This window comes from Rhipicephalus sanguineus, chromosome 1, assembly GCF_013339695.2.
Source record: "Rhipicephalus sanguineus isolate Rsan-2018 chromosome 1, BIME_Rsan_1.4, whole genome shotgun sequence".
Taxonomy (NCBI): domain Eukaryota; kingdom Metazoa; phylum Arthropoda; class Arachnida; order Ixodida; family Ixodidae; genus Rhipicephalus; species Rhipicephalus sanguineus.
Genome location: NC_051176.1, coordinates 56908517 through 56928949, shown reverse-complemented (window position 1 = coordinate 56928949; position 20433 = coordinate 56908517). Strand labels below are relative to the sequence as shown.

The 20433-nt window shown below is 42.9% G+C and overlaps 1 protein-coding gene across 1 annotated transcript in view; it reads left to right on the top strand.

Annotated features, from left to right (window-relative positions):
- LOC119391651 (uncharacterized) overlaps nucleotides 1-20433 on the top strand; it is an 82578-nt gene that overhangs the window by 26994 nt on the left and 35151 nt on the right. The window contains exons 6-10 of the mRNA XM_037659320.2: nucleotides 625-714; nucleotides 4450-4627; nucleotides 11175-11369; nucleotides 15008-15190; nucleotides 18222-18365. Of these exons, the coding sequence (XP_037515248.1) occupies nucleotides 625-714; nucleotides 4450-4627; nucleotides 11175-11369; nucleotides 15008-15190; nucleotides 18222-18365 (790 nt within the window). The remainder of the gene's footprint in view (nucleotides 1-624; nucleotides 715-4449; nucleotides 4628-11174; nucleotides 11370-15007; nucleotides 15191-18221; nucleotides 18366-20433) is intronic.

Here is a 20433-nt window from a genome sequence, read left to right as displayed (position 1 = left end):
TCTGTTTTCGTTAACTTTGTGGTAATGGATTGGTAATGGGAGGGTAAAATGAAGGTCAAAATTTTTTTAGTACAACAACTTGAGTGCCAGTCTGTGAATGTGACATCCCATGTTTCCATCTGTTTTTTTGTCTGGGCTATTGCGGCTTGGTAAGAGTTCTTAAACTTGCCAAGTTCATTCTTTGGCTTCCAGTGTAGTCTATCTTTATCGCTAAAAATTAACTACACTATATTAGATGCCTTAAAGTCTGACGTCTCCTTGTTCTGGTGCGAGCCAGTGTCGCAACCCATCTTTCATCTCTTCTTTTGTGGTCTACCAAGCGGAGTACGGTAAAAGTGGGGTTTCTTGGTGTTATAGTGGAATCTACGGATATAGACCAGATTATTTTCTTGTTTGTGTCCCTTTAAACAGTGCCAGCCACTAACTAAACTGTGCAACTTGAATGACTTGACAAGAAACTTTGGGTAAACCAATGTGGTACGAGTGCTACTTTGGGTTCTCGGGAAAGTACAGTTGCAGAGCTGAGATATTGTGAGAATTGTGGGAGGGTGCCACCAGGAGGGGAGCCTGTGGCCTGTTGTTGACTCTATAATTAGCGAGTCTCATTTGTTTAATTTTTTACAGGTTTATTCTGGCATCACGGTCCGACTACTTCTCACTTATCTTCAGGAAGGAATTTGCGACTGAGGAGAGTGAGACAATTAGCATGGATGGGTAAGGCAGGCCTTTGTGTAATGGCTATTTTAAATTCCCTCCCCCCTTTGGGTGCAGGTTTACAGCTAAACAGGTTATAAATATTTCACATGCCATTCAGTGTTGTTGCTGCCTTTTAAATTTTTGGGTCAGCTCAGAAAATTATTGCACGAATTTCATGAGACGGTCAGTATAGAAAAAAAAAATATTGACTTTCACAGTTTTATCAATAAGCACTTTAGAGTTTGCTTTCAAAATTCTTGGTCATTTCATTGACTGACTTTGCTATTCATAATTATTTTTCAATGTACGCAGCATTCACTACTTGTGCCATTCTTGATTAATGCAATTGTTTTTGGGCACAACTACCATGCTTTGAAGGGAAGTAAGTTGCAAAAATGCTTGCAGAAATTTTGCAGTACATTTAGAGATCGTAGCTGGCATAAATTGTACTCGTGAATTTAGGTGTAATGTCTGCATAGATTTTGCATTGCCTTTATTGGTTAACTATGTCAGCTTTATTTTAGCCTGTTGTTGTCTGAAGGTGACGGCCTCAACCTTCAGAGGAAGTTTTTTCTTGACGCCAGCTCCGATTTTGCTATTAAAATACATGTAAAGTACAGTAATTTCTTCTTTCAGACAACTGCTGCATTGATTTGAATGAAATTATTTGCACTCAAGAAGTAGCTCTCAATTTTACTCGCTGTAGGAAACAGTGTTTTAACTTGGGACCTGCAATTTTTTTTATTTTTCAATTCTTTAACCTGCAATTTAGCGCACACTTTTTTTAAACTATTGCCCCAAATATATAACTGTAACACAGTTATCAATCATTCCAACTACCTTCTTGAACCAGACTACATATCCACTCACTCTGATAACAACGAAAAGATTTCTACCTTGAAATGTAGAACTTTTTTACTACTCATTCTTTCCTAAATCTTTCAGAGATTGGAACAGTTTAAAATGACTTGGTAAATATATCAGATTATGATTTTTTTCTATGTTGTGAAATTGCTCCTGAAATAACAAATGTGTGCACTAAATGTATTGAAAATCTATTTGTTTAACCATACTTAAGTTTCTTTGGATAATGTTACAGGGTGTGTCCAGATAAGATCGAGCACGAGGTCCCGGTCACTGTTCCCGATTTTGATGAAATTTGCTGTAGGCCTAGGCACTAGACCCAGAACAATGGTTTCGAAGTTAGTATTACGAAAAAAAAATTTTGTTCACCTGAAAAAAGATATATGTAAATTTTGGCCGCAGGAAACACTTTTCTGCCCATTTCGCGATTTCTGAATTTTGAGCGCACCTAGGGAAAAACGGTGCACTTCTTGGTCACAATATTTATTCCCCTCAAAGAACAAGTGAAATACAATTGCACGAGTCTTTTATTTCCCTTACTTGTCGGAGCACTTTTGAAGAAAAAAATCACAAACATTGCAAATCGCACAAAATACTGGTATTTCAGGGATTTATTCCTGCAAACAAGTGAAACTGAGGATGATAAAAATCGGTACATATTAACTTTCATATTAGCATTATCTTTTAAAATAACTTCGGTGGTTTAATAACGCTCCGTTTCACTCCATAATTGTGCTTAAACATAAGTGATTTACCAAAAACGCCGAAGGTTGAAAATAGTTTTCTCAGAAAGGCCAGTTTTTCATTTTTTTTTTAAATCCCTCTGATTGAAGTCAAGAATATCATCCACCATCCTGCATAAAAACCGTTGCATTATTTTGGTTGCTAACAAGTTATAATGTGTCACATGTGACCAAATCAGCCTAGTGACCATGCTGTTGGTTATGTATTGAAAATCTGATGTAAGTTGTTGAAAATAATTGTACGCGACATAATCGCAAAGCAGCAGCTCCACAACAACAAATTCGCAGCCAGGTGTCATGGTTCAGCAAGCTTTGTCTTGAGATCAGCCGCTTGACAAACCCGCAGCAGCGGCCGCTCGATGCCAGGGGGCGCTTTGACTGCGGACGAACTCCCCTTGCGCCCCAAACTACGCTCATAGGACAAATGAAATAAGGAATGCATCACTGTGAAAGGTAAAGGCTGTTAAGTGCCAGCAAAAGCCATATTATACAATGAATACGGAGAGCAGTCAGTGAGAAAGCTAGCTATCCAGTCAACAAGTTTATTATTGAGTTCAGATTTTAGAAGAAGCACTACGCCACCTTCTTGACACTGTTTCTTGTCAGCCTTTATGTTATAACCGAGAGGTGTTATTTCATCGTCATGTATGTCCTCATGTAACCATGTCTGTTACACCAATAATATGAGGAGAGTGACAAAAAATGAGTGCTAAGAAGTCAGTTAGCTCGTTCTGTAGGCTTCTAGCATTAATATTAAGTACTTGTAGGTTATTATATGGTGGACGAAAATTTTATCTATTGTGGTGGGTGGTACTGGGAGCACTTAACGGGCGCTTGGGTGCTTTCAGAACCTTGTTGACTGATTCATCCCAATTATACCGCACATTCTCTATATACGCATGATCAAAGCAATATGCTATATGAATTTACTGCTTGTGTTACATTGTTGCAAGGTATACTCGCGAGTCCTCTTCATGAAATAGTGGTATATTGCACAGTTGTGTATAATACATCATGTTTGCCCCTTTGAAATGTATTATTTGGTCCAGTTTACACTTCGATACTGTTTTCAATGCAGAGTTACCAAATAGAGTGTAGTTTCTTTTTGCAATTTTCAAGAATTAAATATAGGTGGCCTAATTAAAATATTGCTTGCTATGTGTAAAATCCTGAGCAAGCACCCCCTCCAATTTCTCTGCTAACTTCAAATTTCCACGTACCCGCCCCGCCCTCACGCCCTCCTGCTCTGCACTCCGGTCATGCACCATGCCCACGCAACACTGGCCTGCTTGAATCCCATCCAGTTCTGCTTAACAGTGCAATCTCAAAGCAGCTATGCACCTGAAATTTACCTTGAAAATTTGATTTTTTTTTTCTCCACACAATGGTTGCACCATAAACTTAGCACAAGACACCTATGAGGCTTTTCAGGGTCCCACGAGCAAAAGCATGGCCTTAAAGATCAGCATCCCAAGATGGTGCCTATGATGATGTAGTCACTGAAAGTTAAGCCTCCAAGATCAGTGTTTGTTGCTTAGAGCTGTCGCATTGGCTTATCATCAGAGACGTGTCTATGCCCTCCGCTTCCTGCGGTCTGATCCCGTTGCAACTGTGGTTGTGTTTTTAAGCCGTCGTTGTAATTACTGCACCATGCCATGAATGAGAGCGAGAAGACTTCTGAGGGAAGTCCACATGCACTCCGTTCTTTTTTTTCTGGCGAGAAAACTTTGCTGCCACCATATTGAATTTTGGTGCCGTTCCGGAAAAGCCCCCCCCCCTCCATTTTGCCGGTAATTTCGACTTGCTGAAGGAAGGGCACTTGCTCAAGATTTTATGGTAGTCTCTAAAGCTTGACTCGTTATATTAAATGCAACAAACCTAACTGAAATTGGCACACCGGTTGCCGAGAAAAATGGTTTCTCCTTTACCACGTAATTCACATGGGAGCTTTCAAGCTCTTAATGTCATTCACACTTTAAGTTTGCGAGCACACCTTTTAGGAGGACCTATGTGCAGGAAAGTGTATTGAGTTACAAAACATATGTGCCAATATTTATAAGGTGGGCCCTAACATCATAGTTGACGTGCTACAGATAGTTAAAGCATTCAATCCAGCACCGTGCCTTGTTTGTTTTGAATGCTGCAGGTTCACACACGGTGCAGTAGTATTTGCCCTTCACCACCTGTATGGCGGCACGGCTACCCCTCCACGGGAGGTGCATGTCTCCGAGCTGGCTCTGCTGGCTGAAGTGCTCGGTGTCGACAGCTTGCGGCGGGTTGTGGTATCCCACGTGCGCACCTACTACTGCCACTTCTTCCATAAGGTGGGCTGTACACTGTTTGTATATGCAGGACTGTGCTAGCTGGTTACACTTCGAGCTACTGGGTTCTCACATAATCGAACATCTACACAAAATCAACTTTGAAGATGTTTTACACAGAGTAACATATGTAGCCGCTGTGTGTGACTGAATTCCTACAAGTGACCTCCTGTTGTAACAGTGCCTACAGGATCTAGCTTAGTTTTTGCTTCCTGATGGACTAAGTTTCTCAAATTGTTTCATTCAATATAGTGCACAGACTAGTGATTAAATTGCAAGCTTCTTAGCTGAAGTTATCGTGTTGAATCAATAATTACTTGGAACAGATTTTTCACAGTGCATTACTGCCTGTTTTTAGTCAAAGCTTAAATCATTCTCAGTCTTTACTACAAGATATATCTGACTGCAAACTCTAGGCGAGTGTGTTACTTTACTTACCCTAAGTGCACTACAGCTAGAAAAGGTGCTCACTATTACAGCGACTACCGTACACTGTACCTTGCTAATGTTAAAAAAATTGAGGAGAGGCGAAGCAAATACATTTTTCATTCCAACGTACTGTTAAAGCTTTATATAAGGAACTTCAGCATCATCAGTATAGTGAAGTATTTAACTTTTGATAACTTTATATGGGAGTCGAACAACACATATTTTAGCCTCAATATTATGAAGTCTTTATCCATGTTTTTCAATGCAATGAGGTTTCTTTGCTGTTGCAAAGGAAGACTGAGGCAATAAAAATTTTTGTACTGCGGGCACCAGTGGTCGAAGGGTTGAATTTAGGTTTGTGCGAATATATAACTTTTTTGTTTTGAAACGAATGGTAATCAGTATGGAATAACTTCAAAGCGAATTTGAAAAGTAATAGAGCAACACAGAACCTTGACACAAGTGCGAGTTGTTGACAAATCTTAAAAAAAGTTCATCCTTTACTTGCAAAGGCTAAGGAAGGTTCATCTCAGGAGTTAGTTTTTTTCAAAGTTCTGTTACTCAGATATTCTTGTGCAAAAATACAATCGTTTTTTGCAACCGCAGCAGCCCCCAAAATTTATTTATGGGCTCTTGCATGCTCTTGTGATTAGGTCAGTACCTAAAATTTCATGGTGTTTGAAGTTGTGAAAGCGCTTTGCATTCACCTGGAGTGTGTTGTCGTGGTGCTGTGAAATTAAACTTCGAGCACAGGCTGTGCTGCGCTATGCTTTCCATCTACATGCGAGCTCTACTTGTTCCACCACTCCTGTCTCTGTTATCTTCTCGGTTTCGTCGTTCTTTTGGAGTTGTGTTAATTTGTGTAAACATTATGCAGCACCAATTCACCCAGACTGCCAGGTCATCGTTTTGAACTAAACCAGTCCTATTGTGTAAGTGCACTGACAAACTTGACAGGCCTGCTTGCCACTTCTGTGGTCCTCAGTCTAACCTCTGCATGATCTCTGGCCTGATCACCGATGAGCGACACTCATCTGGCGATTATCTGCCATCTGCTAAACTTAACCAGTGCTTCTTTGCAACATGCTCTCCACTAACATTATGATTTAGTGCTGCATCAATGCAAACCTATTCGTAGTGATTGTATAACACTCTAAAGACTGGCCATCTTGCCAGCGGACATGACACTATGGAGTACAGCTTTGCTGAATGATGCTATCTTCATGGCGGCCATTTTTAATGATACCATGCGCGGATATGTCAGAGAAACAGAGCTAGATACAGTGTCCAAAACATGACTGTACACAGTTATTTCTTAGTTGTACATGCCCATTTCTTCCTGGTCTGTTGTAGTTGTGGGTGCAAGTTATATGCAGTAAAATATGTTAGGTACTAAAATTTAGCTTACTTCACATGTACAACACGCTCTGAAACTTGAAAAAATATTTCATCGGGGTGTAGGTAACATGTACACTTGACCTTGAGGCGTTGCTTCATGGCACTGTGTATTCTCTTTGAAAAGGTGGTTTTGTGGCATAGCGAGCACGCCCTGTAGTGAAGCAACCTTTTCAGGTGGATTAAACGACAAAAGATTTTTAATAGAGTTTATGTAAGCAGGAATGAAGGGCCTTAGACAGGCCTCTTTGAGGCACTTTATTCCAGTCTGTATAGCCTCTCTAGCACATTAAAAAAAGGCAGAAGTTCAGGGGAAGATGGTAGTGAAGCAACCTTTTCAGGTGGATTAAATGACAAAAGATTTTTAATAGAGGTTATGTAAGCAGGAATGAAGGGCCTTAGACAGGCCTCTCTGAGGCACTTTATTCCAGTCTGTATAGCCTCTCTAGCACATTAAAAAAAGGCAGAAGTTCAGGGGAAGATGGTAGTGAAGCAACCTTTTCAGGTGGATTAAATGACAAAAGATTTTTAATAGAGGTTATGTAAGCAGGAATGAAGGGCCTTAGACAGGCCTCTCTGAGGCACTTTATTCCAGTCTGTATAGCCTCTCTAGCACATTAAAAAAAGGCAGAAGTTCAGGGGAAGATGGTAGTGAAGCAACCTTTTCAGGTGGATTAAATGACAAAAGATTTTTAATAGAGGTTATGTAAGCAGGAATGAAGGGCCTTAGACAGGCCTCTCTGAGGCACTTTATTCCAGTCTGTATAGCCTCTCTAGCACATTAAAAAAAGGCAGAAGTTCAGGGGAAGATGGTAGTGAAGCAACCTTTTCAGGTGGATTAAATGACAAAGGATTTTTAATAGAGGTTATGTAAGCAGGAATGAAGGGCCTTAGACAGGCCTCTCTGAGGCACTTTATTCCAGTCTGTATAGCCTCTCTAGCACATTAAAAAAAGGCAGAAGTTCAGGGGAAGATGGTAGTGAAGCAACCTTTTCAGGTGGATTAGATGACAAAAGATTTTTAATAGAGGTTATGTAAGCAGGAATGAAGGGCCTTAGACAGGCCTCTCTGAGGCACTTTATTCCAGTCTGTATAGCCTCTCTAGCACATTAAAAAAAGGCAGAAGTTCAGGGGAAGATGGTAGTGAAGCAACCTTTTCAGGTGGATTAGATGACAAAAGATTTTTAATAGAGGTTATGTAAGCAGGAATGAAGGGCCTTAGACAGGCCTCTCTGAGGCACTTTATTCCAGTCTGTATAGCCTCTCTAGCACATTAAAAAAGGCAGAAGTTCAGGGGAAGATGGTAGTGAAGCAACCTTTTCAGGTGGATTAAATGACAAAAGATTTTTAATAGAGGTTATGTAAGCAGGAATGAAGGGCCTTAGACAGGCCTCTCTGAGGCACTTTATTCCAGTCTGTATAGCCTCTCTAGCACATTAAAAAAAGGCAGAAGTTCAGGGGAAGATGGTAGTGAAGCAACCTTTTCAGGTGGATTAGATGACAAAAGATTTTTAATAGAGGTTATGTAAGCAGGAATGAAGGGCCTTAGACAGGCCTCTCTGAGGCACTTTATTCCAGTCTGTATAGCCTCTCTAGCACATTAAAAAGAGGCAGAAGTTCAGGGGAAGATGGTAGTGAAGCAACCTTTTCAGGTGTATAAATGACAAAAGATTTTTAATAGAGGTTATGTAAGCAGGAATGAAGGGCCTTAGACAGGCCTCTCTGAGGCACTTTATTCCAGTCTGTATAGCCTCTCTAGCACATTAAAAAAAGGCAGAAGTTCAGGGGAAGATGGTAGCTTGAACAGATGCGAAATTTGTCAGTATGAGGTGTCGCTGGAGCCGACATTTTGTCAAGCGGACAAGAAGACAAGTCCGCTTGTCAAAACGTTGGCTCCAGCAACACCCCATGTTCACGAATTTTTCGTCTCTCTAGCATATTGTGTTTCTAGCCGGTGACTGCCACCTTGAATGAGGAAAGATTTGTTTGCAGTGAAACTATCATTTCGGGTAGGTTACATGAGGAAAAATTCTATTGTTTCGAATTTCGAAATTTTGGAAATATTAAACTTGTGTCAGACCGAACTAGAGTACTGAAATCTGCGTTCGTATATTCAAGACATTTGAGTATTCGCACTAGCCTCGTTGATTGACATGTGGTTGTTGGCAAATGCATCTTTCAAGTTGCTTCTTGCAACAGAGAGCAGCCACCAAAGTGGAGCAGTGTGTTTATCAGCAGTGGCAAGTGTAGCTGGTTATGCCTTCCAAGGTGGGATACAAACAGCCAACTTATTTTTGTTCTGGAGCTGCTCACACTAACTTTTGGCAGCACTTTCTACAGTGTTTGCACAATTGTAAGTCAACCCTTCATGTTGCATGCCAGGATAACACACTCACACACACAAAAAAAGTGTGGCTGGCAGTCAAGTAAAACCAATGCCTCCTTTATAAAACTGTCTGTCTATTTTGGTGCCACACGATGGGACCGCCGTGGATGCATCGGTTCACATGCCACTTATGGCGTGGAGCTGCTAGCTGACACTACGCCGTCTCTGAGAAGGCTGCTGAAACGTACTCACCGTGCCCGAGTTGCGCTACTCACGTTGATTGTCAAGTTGCATATTGCACTATATTTTACTTAGTTCGACGAGCATACTAACAAAGCACTGCTCAAGTGCTTATATCGCGATTATTTCATGTGATGCAAGCAATACACCCATTACGAGATTTTGTTCCCATGACACAAATTTTGTTACAGGTGAACCACATCCACATGGGACATTTAACAATGGAGCCTTTATTTGCAGTACTTACCTCATCAGGTCAAGAATTCAGCAATCCACTTGGCAAACTACAATTTTAGCAGCTTTCACAACAGCGGCTTCTTTGCATACATCTTGGCAACTGAATTCTTGTCTGTGGTATGAAAAGCATGGTTATTCAGCAGTTGCTTGATGAATTTGTGGCACAAAAGTTCAAGGAGCACTTGCCATGGCCTGGCTGTTTGTTCTTGGACATCAAAATGGGAACGTTCACAAGCACGTCAACAGTACGTTCCCCACTGGTTTCTAGCGGCTTGGAAATAAACTTCCAGTGAAAGAGCGTGATGCCGACAAGCCACTTGAGAGCTTTCAAGAAAGACGCCAACTCTTTGGCCGGAAACGTCCAATGCCCCTACACCACTCAAAGTTCAAAGACGAAAGAGTGATTTCTTTCTCCCCTCACTACCCTTCTTACAGGCGCTATCTCCTCCACGTCTCTTATTTCTTTATAAAACACGTGGACAATGTCAGCACTAAGCGTTGAGCCTATCAGAATTTTACACTTTTCCACTACATGCTTTTAGTTCTGCTTGCACAGTTGAAAATGCACATAATGAAATGAAATCAGTTGATTGCACATGATAGTCATGTGAGACAAGGCAGAACAGGTGTGCAACTGCGTGGCGGAGCAAGATTGGAGACAATTCACAGCTGGTATCCTTCGTCTATGGACCAGTTGAGGGCTTATTTCCTCATGACGTCACGTGAACAGAGCGCATAGAGGTATTTTGAACCGTTTGTAGTGAATGAATGAAGTTTGCATGGCTTGGATCCGAGACTGAGGCAGCATATTCTAATTTTGGGCAAATCAGTGTTTTGTGCATGGTTAATTTTCAGGATGAAGGTTCTTTTACGAATGCGACGGAGATACCCCAATATTCGATTAGCGTTGTTAATTACATATGAAATGTGAAATGTCCAAGACAGGTTTGATGTAATGTGAATGCCGAGGTATTTGTACGAGAACACATTATCCAGAGGAGTGTTAGCTAAGTAGTAAATTGGCGAAACAGATGATGTTCGGGATATGCGCATATGTTTGCATTTCCTTGTGTTCCATCATCCATGTGTTGCAGCATTGGTTAATAACATCAAGGTCAGATTGAAGGATTTTATTATCATAGTGCTGGTTGTTTCTCAAAAAAACACAATCATCAGCAGAGGTTAATGTAGGAGGAAACACATGAGGGCAAGTCATTTATGTAAATAAAAAGAGGAAAGGGCCTGGTACCATCCCTTGTGGGATGCCATATCGCACAGCAGTAGGCTCCAAGTTAACGTTATTCACAGTGTGTTATTGTTATTCAGTGATATGTGAGGGACTGGCCCAGAACAACTATTGGGGGAGACGTGTTACAGAATGAATGACATTTGATAAAGAAGGAGAGAAACATACATTGTTGATGGAGGCAATTTTCCATTCTGTGGTAATAGGTAGGTGTGAATTAACTGCGTCTTAATGACCATCATGTTCACCTCTGTGTGCCAAAACATTACACAAAACATTGCACAAAATAAACATTAGACAAATGTTTTATCATTAGAAGCAATCTACTTTTTCCATATTTTGTGCTTTTGGTTCTATAACAAATCATTTTCGTTAATGACTCACTTCTTACTGAGTCATTTGGCTTGCTGTGGACAAGGGCACAGGTTATGGTTTGTGTGACTGTTTCAGGAGTGGAAAAACTCTTCAGCTTCTGCTTAGTGTTGAATAATACCACCTGTTTTGTGTTACAGCTAGCTCTGTTTGCTGGGATCTTGTATCCAATGCTACTGAAACCCTGCTCACATGTGCAGAATAATTTTCATCTGTCAATAATGTCATAGCTTGTAGATCTTCCGTACCATCTTTTATAAGCTTTTAATTCCTCTTGCTTCTTTTATTTTTGCTTTCCATTGCAGCCTTGCAGTCAGTGCATAGCAGGTGTGGCTGAATGCCTGCAGATGGCACCATGCTGCAGCGGGCTGCGGGAGTTGCAGATACGAGCTGTACAGTGGGCAGGACGCCACTACGTTCGTGTCTGGCCTCATCGGGCCTTTGCTACTGTTCCCGAGCACTGGCAGCAGCAGTGCTATGCAGCCACACTACAAGCACTCGTAGGTCCTTCAAAGTTCGACCATTGGGGCAGAGATGTAGCGAATAACCACCTTGCATTGCACCGAATGAATGAATTAACGCAAAAATACAAGTGTGGCTGTTATTTACACACATGGTTACAGTCCCCAGGCAGCTACAGGTTGCAATGTCCAACCGTTACAGGCAGTAAAAAGCAAATCAAATTAAGAGTTTATTGCCCAGAGCAACACAAAGGCTAGGCACCATAGCAGGGCTGATTAATTTTGACCACCGGGAGTTCTTTAATGTGCAGCTGTATGTAAGTTTCGCACCCATTGGAGGGCAGCCGAAGCAGCTCGGAATTGTACTTGCAGTCTTGTGCGCAACACCAGAATGCCATAGCTATTGAGCCATGACAGCGGGGTGATACAAACGGTCCCTGAGGTATTGAAATGCCATCTGTAAGGTGCTACATGTGCCAAAGTTATGGCACATTTTGTATGCTACCAGTCATTTTGTATGCTACCACAGTGTTTTTAAATGATGCACCAAAAGCCATCATATGCAAGTATAGCAAGTGACTAGTTTAGTGCACCAAGAGTGTCGACTCTCCCAGTTTGTGGTGTTTATCAAGCCTCTCAGTTGTGCAACTTGTTTACAATGTAGAGCAGAGGCTACATTTACATGCACGAAAATCTGATGGGTGTAGACAGGAGCAGACAGCCATCTGCATTGCTCAGTCATCAGAGCATTGCATGTGGTAAACAGAAACTTTGGCTTTGTTCCAGGCTTCTGGAGCATTCTTTTCTTACTTTTCAATGTCAGGAGATGTACCACACAAAGAGGAACCTCTTCACTGATAACTCAAAAGTTTCATTTAAGAATGGTGGACCTCTTCTGGCATTGCTCTTGCATAGCACACAAATAATTAAATTTGGTCATGACTATAGTGTGCTTCTGTAATCCTGTGTGGTGGCTAGGTGAATACTTTGCGCACATCAGCTTCAACCTCATCAGCACATCAACCTTGGAGTTACCTTGTTTAGTAACTCCAAGGTTAGCTGCTGATGTCAACACAAAATGGAATAACAGGGAGAACTTACAGAAGATGTTGCCATGTATTACTATTCACAGAGTTGGGCGTCATTTCAATGGTTGTATCAGCAATTTCGATTTTAAGCTTGCAGTGATAGTTGTTCCCAGCAAGAAGGTCCAGCTCGCTGTGGTGAAACATTGTAGCCTTATGTATGTGGGTCTTGTATGTCTTCCGTCTCTGCCCGGAATCTGGCCTTGTTAAGAACTAGTACATGTATTATGGGCACGACATAGCCGATCCTGAAGCACACGGCAATAAAACTCGAAGTGTACTGAGTTGTACTACAGTTGCTTTAATGGTGACGTAAGGAAACTAAAGAAAAAGAAAACAGGTGCGTAGTGGGTCGCCCCTCCACTTCCCCTTCATCTTCTTTTCCTAAGTTCCCACATCTTCTGGGGCCTCAGTTGTGGTAGTGCCGGTCTCCAGGTGGTATATCTTCTGCACGGGTCTTTTCAAAACTTTTCCACTACACAGGCATAGCAGGCAATCACGATCAATTGAGTCATTGCCAAGGTAAACTTCTTCAACTCTTGCCAGAGACCACATAAACTTTGTTTTGCTGGGTGTGTCCACGATCACTATGTCTTTCACTGCCAAGTTGCGAGCAGAAGATCCAGGAGAACGATGTGCAGATGGGAGAGCGAGCACATGCTCGTGCTTCCAACGTCTCCAGAAATGATCCTACAAACTTTGGCGGTGTTGTAAATGGTGTGAATAGTCCTTCGGATTGCTGTGGTTCATTGAGTCTTTCGTTGGATCACCGTCTGGCAAAGAGGTATATTGTTGGCCTATAAGGAAACGTGCTGGGGTAATTGCGGATGGTTCACTGGCTTCGAGGCAGGCATATGTAAGTGCTCAGGAATTAACCACAGCCTCGACCTCAGTAAGTAGCGTACTGAGTTCTTCAGCATAAAGGCTATTTCATCCGAGGTCTTTCCGCAGGGCTGTCTTCACCGATCTCACCAGTCTTTCCCTCCAACTGCCCGACAATGGAGCAGCGTCTATGATGAATTTCCATTTAATCCACTGTGTTGTAAGGTACGACTGGAGGTTTGTCTCTTCGATCTGGTTCTTTATCTTCTTTAATTTCTTAGACACCTTTTTAAATGATTGTGTGTTGTCTGAGTAAATGACGCTGGGCAATCCTCTCCTAGCAATAAATCTGCGGAATGCCAGCAGCAGGCCTTTCAGAGTCATTTGTGGTTACCAATTCCAAGTGTATCGTCCGCATTGATGCACAAGTAAAAATTACGATGTATATTTTTTTTGTCGCATTTTCCGGCTCTTTTCGCAAAGAGTGGTTCTGCAAATCCACTGCTGTAGTGTCGTATGGCTTGGATTGTTCAATCCCACAGGTCAGAAGGGAGCCTGTGGCGGCGAGCTTGCCTTCGATCTGCAGCGAGCACACAACGCACAACAGTTCATCACCGCCTTCGCTGTTCGGCGAGCCCGTATAACCCAGAAGCGCTCTCGCACGTGGTTTAGCATGGCGGTTATACCTCCATGCATTATGCGAATATATGTGAATCTCAAACTTCAAGAAACATGAAATAGTGACTGTCAAATAGCACCAACAGGTTTCCTTGTACCAGGGCTTTCATTCAGCTTTTGCAGTCTTCTTCCAATTTGAAGCTGTTTGTTTCCATCTAGAAACGGTCGCAAGTCAGCCACTTTTGAACTTTTGGGAAAAACCTGCCTCTTAAGAAGCACGAAGATTTTTTCACCAAAGGCTTCGCTTTGAACTTAGTGAATCCAATAACGCTCACCTTCCAATACTTCTTCCATATACTATACCATATAGTACTATTATGGCACGACATAGCCGATCCTGAAGCACACGGCAATAGAACGCGAAGCGTACTGAGCTGTACTACGATCACTTTAATAGCGACATAAAGAAACTGAAGAAGAATAAAACAGGTGCATAGTCAGTTGCCCCTCTGCTTCCCCTTCATCTTCTTTTCCTATGTTCGACAACATGTTACCATGTTAATCATCAGTCTGAGGAATGCATTTGCACACTCATACAGGGGCGTAGCCAGGGGGGGGGTTGGGGGGGTTCAACCCCCCCCCCTGAAATTTTTCAGTTTTGCTTGCGTATATATACACGCACACATACAAATGCACGCACGAACATACATAAAGTACGGTGGAACCCCCCCCCCCCCCCAAAAAAAAAAAATTTCTGACTACGCCCCTGCTACATACCTACATTGCTTTTGAGCACCCCCATGCACAACTACATGTCAAGGTTTAGGCACCTGCATATGCAACTGCACTGTCATCAGTGTATGAGTGATTTGACATTTTATAACCCTTGTGTTCAGCTTATCTAAGTGGGTAATATAATTTGTTATATTTGCCTGAACTAGTAGTACATACCGTTGTTCAGTGTTATATGTGAAATGAATGGAAACTGGACAAGGTAGTGTGGTTTTTGTCATGTTTACTTTATTCCTGTCCTGTCTGTCATAATACTCCGTTTAATTTTTTTTTTTTTCTGTGTTAAATTATGCTGACTGTTATGCAGGCGTTACTGTACTGTGAGCACTCTGTCAGCGGATGCTCTCCCTTCTTGTTCAGACGGTGGAGACAGCTGTTGACATGGCCCTCAATTGTGAGCGTCTGTCTGTGACTCTGCCACGGGTGCGGTGGGCCGAGTCAGCCTTGTCCCTGGCCAAGCGCCTGTTGCACGACTGTGTGGGCCTCATGTCACGGGAGTTTGACCAAGTGCTTCTGAGCAAGTCCTTTCTTGACCTTGGAAAGGTGCACACACTGGGATTTTTTTTCTCTTTGCTGTCCTGATATGTTATCTTGAGTCATTATGTGTACATTCATTATGCAATTTTTTTAATCTTCAATGTAGTTGAGGTTCTCTGTTGTGCTGCTGTTGCAATATTATTGCTTAGGAATTTGTGATAATCGGAAATCCTCACGAGAACAGTTCACCTTGTAACAAGCTGCTGCATTTATACATCCCTACACATTTTGCATGTGCTTTTGTGCATATTGAAATTTTGAAAAAGCATCATTTGAATATTACACCATTTGGCAGTTGCCTTAACCCAGATTTCAGTAGTGTTTAAAAATATTTTGAACAATTATCTGATGTGCATAAAGCACGACCTCTTCTATAAACTTCCGACCTGCTCATGCCGCCGCTCCCCGTGTCGCCAGTTTTTTTTAGTTCCCCAAACTGCCACCGCACGCCGCGGCGCCACAACTGACCCCCATCTATGCCCTCATGGCATCGCCAGCTTGCGACTTTGCGGGCTTCGCTATCGGTTGCTGCCTCCGCAGGGTCTGCTTGTTCGGCGCGTATAGTAGGCGCTCGCCTTTGCGACATTCGGAAGTTATTGCATGACATCAGTGACATGCGATAACCTCGCAGTGACTGCGCAATCAGAAGCAACGTTATAGGCAAAGGTAGCAGTACATTCCCCCAATGGTGCGCTGCTGCGTTTTCAAAGGTTTATGGTTTCTTTTTTAACTTGTACCAGCTATGTAAGAAGAGTTCCCGGTGCATCATTAGGAGACATCCCGATTTTCCTATGTATACATTTGTACGAGATACTACGAAAGCCGTCATTTCTGAAGAACGGGGTGTCGAGCGCTCTTTCAGCATGATAGCGACGAATTGCAAAACAAATATATCGCAGACCTAAACTGAGAACGCGTTAAAGTGGCGTTGAAGATGAATATGCAGAAGACAAAATAATACTACATGTCCAGCGAAAGAGTGTTCGCGACAGACAACTCGATACGAGAATCTGTAGAAGAGTACTCTAGGTCAGCCTACTCATGTCTAGCAGATTTACCAAAGAATGAGAATAGGTGCATTCTTAACCCATGGCTGACAATACCACTGTCACAGAATGGGAAAGTGTACATTAACTATTCCAGTTTGCCAGTTCTAACATACAATGAAGAAACTTGGAGAGTGACAATGAAACTACAGAAATTAACAACCACGCATATGCAATGGAACGAAAAATGATAGGAGCAGAACCAGGGCTAGGCAGCAAGAGTATTTCAATAGTATTTTAGAGATACTTTTGAGTATCTTTATCTCTGTATCGAGATGGATTTGCAAAATGGTATTTGTATCTCAGTAGTGAAATATACTTGCACGACGTACGTATCGATCATATCGCGATACAGTGCAGGACACGGGTATCATATATCGCTACCTTTTTTTTTTTTTTTTTTTGTCGGAACTGAACTCAATGTGTTCCAAAGGGGAAAGGAACTCTTTTTGTCCTAATCCAAGCAAAGGCACGCCGCTGGTCTGTGACACAGTGCGGGCGGCGAAGGGTTCCCCACACGTGCAGAATGGCCCATCTGATAAACCCTCCGATGCCGCTGATGGCACAACTGCGGAAGCAACTATTGCCATCCAGTGCCGAATAAAGTATACTGTCTCTCGCGGCAGGTGTCGCACCACAAAATTTTTTTTTCGGGCTCTAAGCCATTTCGCGAGTTTTGTGTTGAGGTTTAACCGATGCTGTCTAAATTACAGCCTATTTAAGTATAGCTGCTGTTCTAAAGTGCAATTAACGCACCAACATTTTCAGCAAAACAGATCTGATGTCTAGAATAAATGTATACTCTAGTATTTGCATTCTTGTATCTGTATTCCCAGTATACTTTTTTTTCGTCTTTTTGCGGAAGCATTTTGGAAATATCCCGTTATGTCAAAAACACATATGTATCTCAGAACCTGTGCTTGAGGCTCCCAGCACATGTATTTCGATATCTGTATTTAGGAATACTTTTCTGTCTACCTCTGCCCAGCCCTGAGTAAAACTAAAATATAGGAAGACAGGAGAGTAGATAAAAAAAATATGTGTAACTGATATACTAGTTGATATTCGGGCGACCACTTGCGTCGAATACAGCGTTTCGTAGTCCTGCAGAAACTCGGCTTTAAGATGAACCCACCATCAGCCCTTGGGCGAATTATTTTTGCACATACAGCTATAGAGAACGATAAGGTAGGGCACCATTGCACGAAATAACGCCAGGAATATAAGGACTGCATTCTGCAGGCCATTCTTTGTATATGTTATGTTTGATCTTTTCGTTGCCTACACGTTCCCGCTGCTCGCACGTAGACGGATACATAATGCAAAGGCTTTCGCGCGCTTAGATTTTGGGTCAGGTGGTCAACATTATTCAGGAGCCCTCCACCTACGGTGCTTCACATAGCCAGAGTGTTGCTTTGAGACGGTAAATCTCTGTGAATCAGTCAGTCTAGACGCTAGAAACTCGAATAAAGACGACAATTACGCGCTCACTAGTGCGCCAGGAACCCAAGACCAGCATGCGCTCAATGTAAACGAAGCCGCCGCATCGTCTGCTATGGGGGTAAGTGCTGGCGGCACCTGGCAGCACTTTCGGTTCCTATCCGCAAGCTTTCGGGACCGCGCGCCGCCGTAGGGGGAGCGCCGATGAGCAGGTCGTAAGTTTATAGAGGAGGTCGTGGCATAAAGTTAAACTTACGTGCCACATTGAAAAATAAAGCAAGAGAGGTGAATGTGGGATGTGTGCAGGTAAGGGTTGTTACATCACTTACTTTTTCCAAGATTTGTTACGGCAACTTGTCTAGTATAGAGGTGCTGTTAGTTTGAACTCCTGCTTGTGTTTTTGTTCGGCATTGTGTGCCACAAGATACACGGTGCGGTAAGTTCTGTGCACCTCAACTGTGGGGAACTGTATGCCCTCAAGGACTTCGTAGGTGATCTTAGACACTTGTGACTATGGTCACCATGACTTGAAGTCTGCCTTCACTGCTCAGGGCCAGAGCTGGAACATCACTGCTCTTGAGGACACATTGCTGGCAGCAGTGGAAGGACTGACCCCCGATGCAGCCTGTTTGTCATGCATTGCCCTTGCACGTCTACTGCCTGAAGATGACAGCCAACAAGTACAGTGGACACAAGTCAGTTTGCTGTTTTTTGTCCTCTTAGTAATGGCCAGACCTACTTTTCTTTACTTTTGAATTGTGCGCGAGTGTTGGAAGGAAATTACAGCTTGCCTCATTAACTTGTTATGCACACCATGTGATTGTTCAGGAACAGTAGGGAATAGGGAAGCATCACTTTGGGTTTTCTCCTGGAACAGGATTTCTCACACTTTATCTTTCAGAACCCCACCATCTTTCCCAGAGTGCTGTGGAATCCTTCCCCTATCCTTTCTTTCCTGCAGCGTCACTTTAGCACCAACAAAGTTGACTGAATTAACTACTAACCTTTCCTCCTCTCCGGTGATCTGCTTTTACATAAAGCGCGAGAGGGCGTTCAATGGGTCAACTTTATCAAAGTAGCACTGCTACAGCACGGGCTATCTTTAGTCTCAAAGGCCATCATTCTTAATGAGGAACTTGTGAATTGATGATAGCACATAGACAGACACATTTTTTTATCTTATGTCGCTCCACTCATTGTAATACAGTGCATACCAACCATACGACTGCAGTGCTTTAGGCACTGTATGCCTTAAACATTGTCTTTACACAAATGAAGTGTCAGGCATACAGAAGCATGTTTAATTTTTGCAAAAGCAACCACAGCAATTTGTATGCAAGCCTTGCTATGAAATGGCCTTCATGTAGGACCAGGTCACATGCAGCCCACAGTCAGCGTGAAGCAGTGCCACCTCATGCAGTTCGAAGTGAAGGCATACCTGCCAAGTCTCCCGGATTACCCAGGAAACTCCCGGATTTTGAACGTTTCTCCCGGTTGTACGGGTCATAGAGAAATCTCCCGGAAATCCAGTTTTGCCCCGCGCGTCCAGTGCTTTGTCTGGCCACGTGAGCAAAGTTGTCTGGCCACGTAGTAGAAAGGATTCTTCTTCTTCTTTTTAACGATGGTAGAAAGGTTCAACTCACTTTCATTGCGCATGAAGTAGCTGTGCACTTTGTGCCGCAGTCCAGCACTTAAAAGAGTAGCCGTTACCGATGTCTGTCGAGATAGTGCGTTCGCCAGCGCTCGTGACCGTCCCCGTCTCAACGGCGCCCCTTATGGTCCCTTGCCCGACGAAATAACTGGTAAGCAAGCGACGACAGGCCTCGCACGCGGAGCGATGGTATCGCATGTGCCCTTCACGCGACGGTGACGGCCGGGTTGTTTCATCTCTGCTTCAACCGCGTTCGTCCCTAGTGCTAGCGCGCATTTACTCGCACGTGAAACAGACGATGCGTAAGCGATGTTATCGGTCTGGACTCTGTACAGATCAGCGGCGACCGCAAACTCCCGCTGACAGTAGGCAGTTTTAGAATTGCGTACGCTAAGTTAGCTTTAGCGTTTGCGGCCCGCTATTTCCGTCACTTACCGGAAGCCCGCAAGCGCTTAGTGTACGACGCATGCGCACCCCCCCCCCCCCCCCCCGCGCGGGGGGCATACTTTATACCCCCTCCTCCCGCGGTCGAAATATTTTATACCCCCCCCCCCCCCCGTTGAGTAAATCTCCCGGATTCCGTTTCTCCAAACTTGGCAGGTATGTGAAGGCTTCACATGTGTTTTGTTAACAAAATTGATGCACTGGTGCAATGGCAAACCAGCGTGTACAGAGAATTCCCCATGTGGACAACAACATACCATGAGCCACCAATAAAGCTGAATGTTTCCATGTGTCTGTTACAAAATGTTGTTAAACAGCTTGTTGGAAGCAAAATTTCACCAGGTGGACTCTGCTTCAGCGAACTTGGGCAGACTCGGTCAGTGTGGCAACTAAGCTAATTTGTCTATTTGGGCAATAACTTTTTGCGAAATTTAGCGCTGCTCTGTAATTCTCTGTGCTGATTTCAATACTTGTTATGAACTTTTGTGGTGTGAAATTCCTTGTGAATCAAATAACGAACTGTTTGAATATTTGAAGTTACGAAGGTTCGCATATCCCTAGCTTTGTTAAATCCAAAATGCAATGCAGACTTTTTTTTTAAGTTAGTTAATCGAAGAAAACAGCAAGGTGTTGCATTCATTCTGGCTACTTACAGAACACTAAAATGA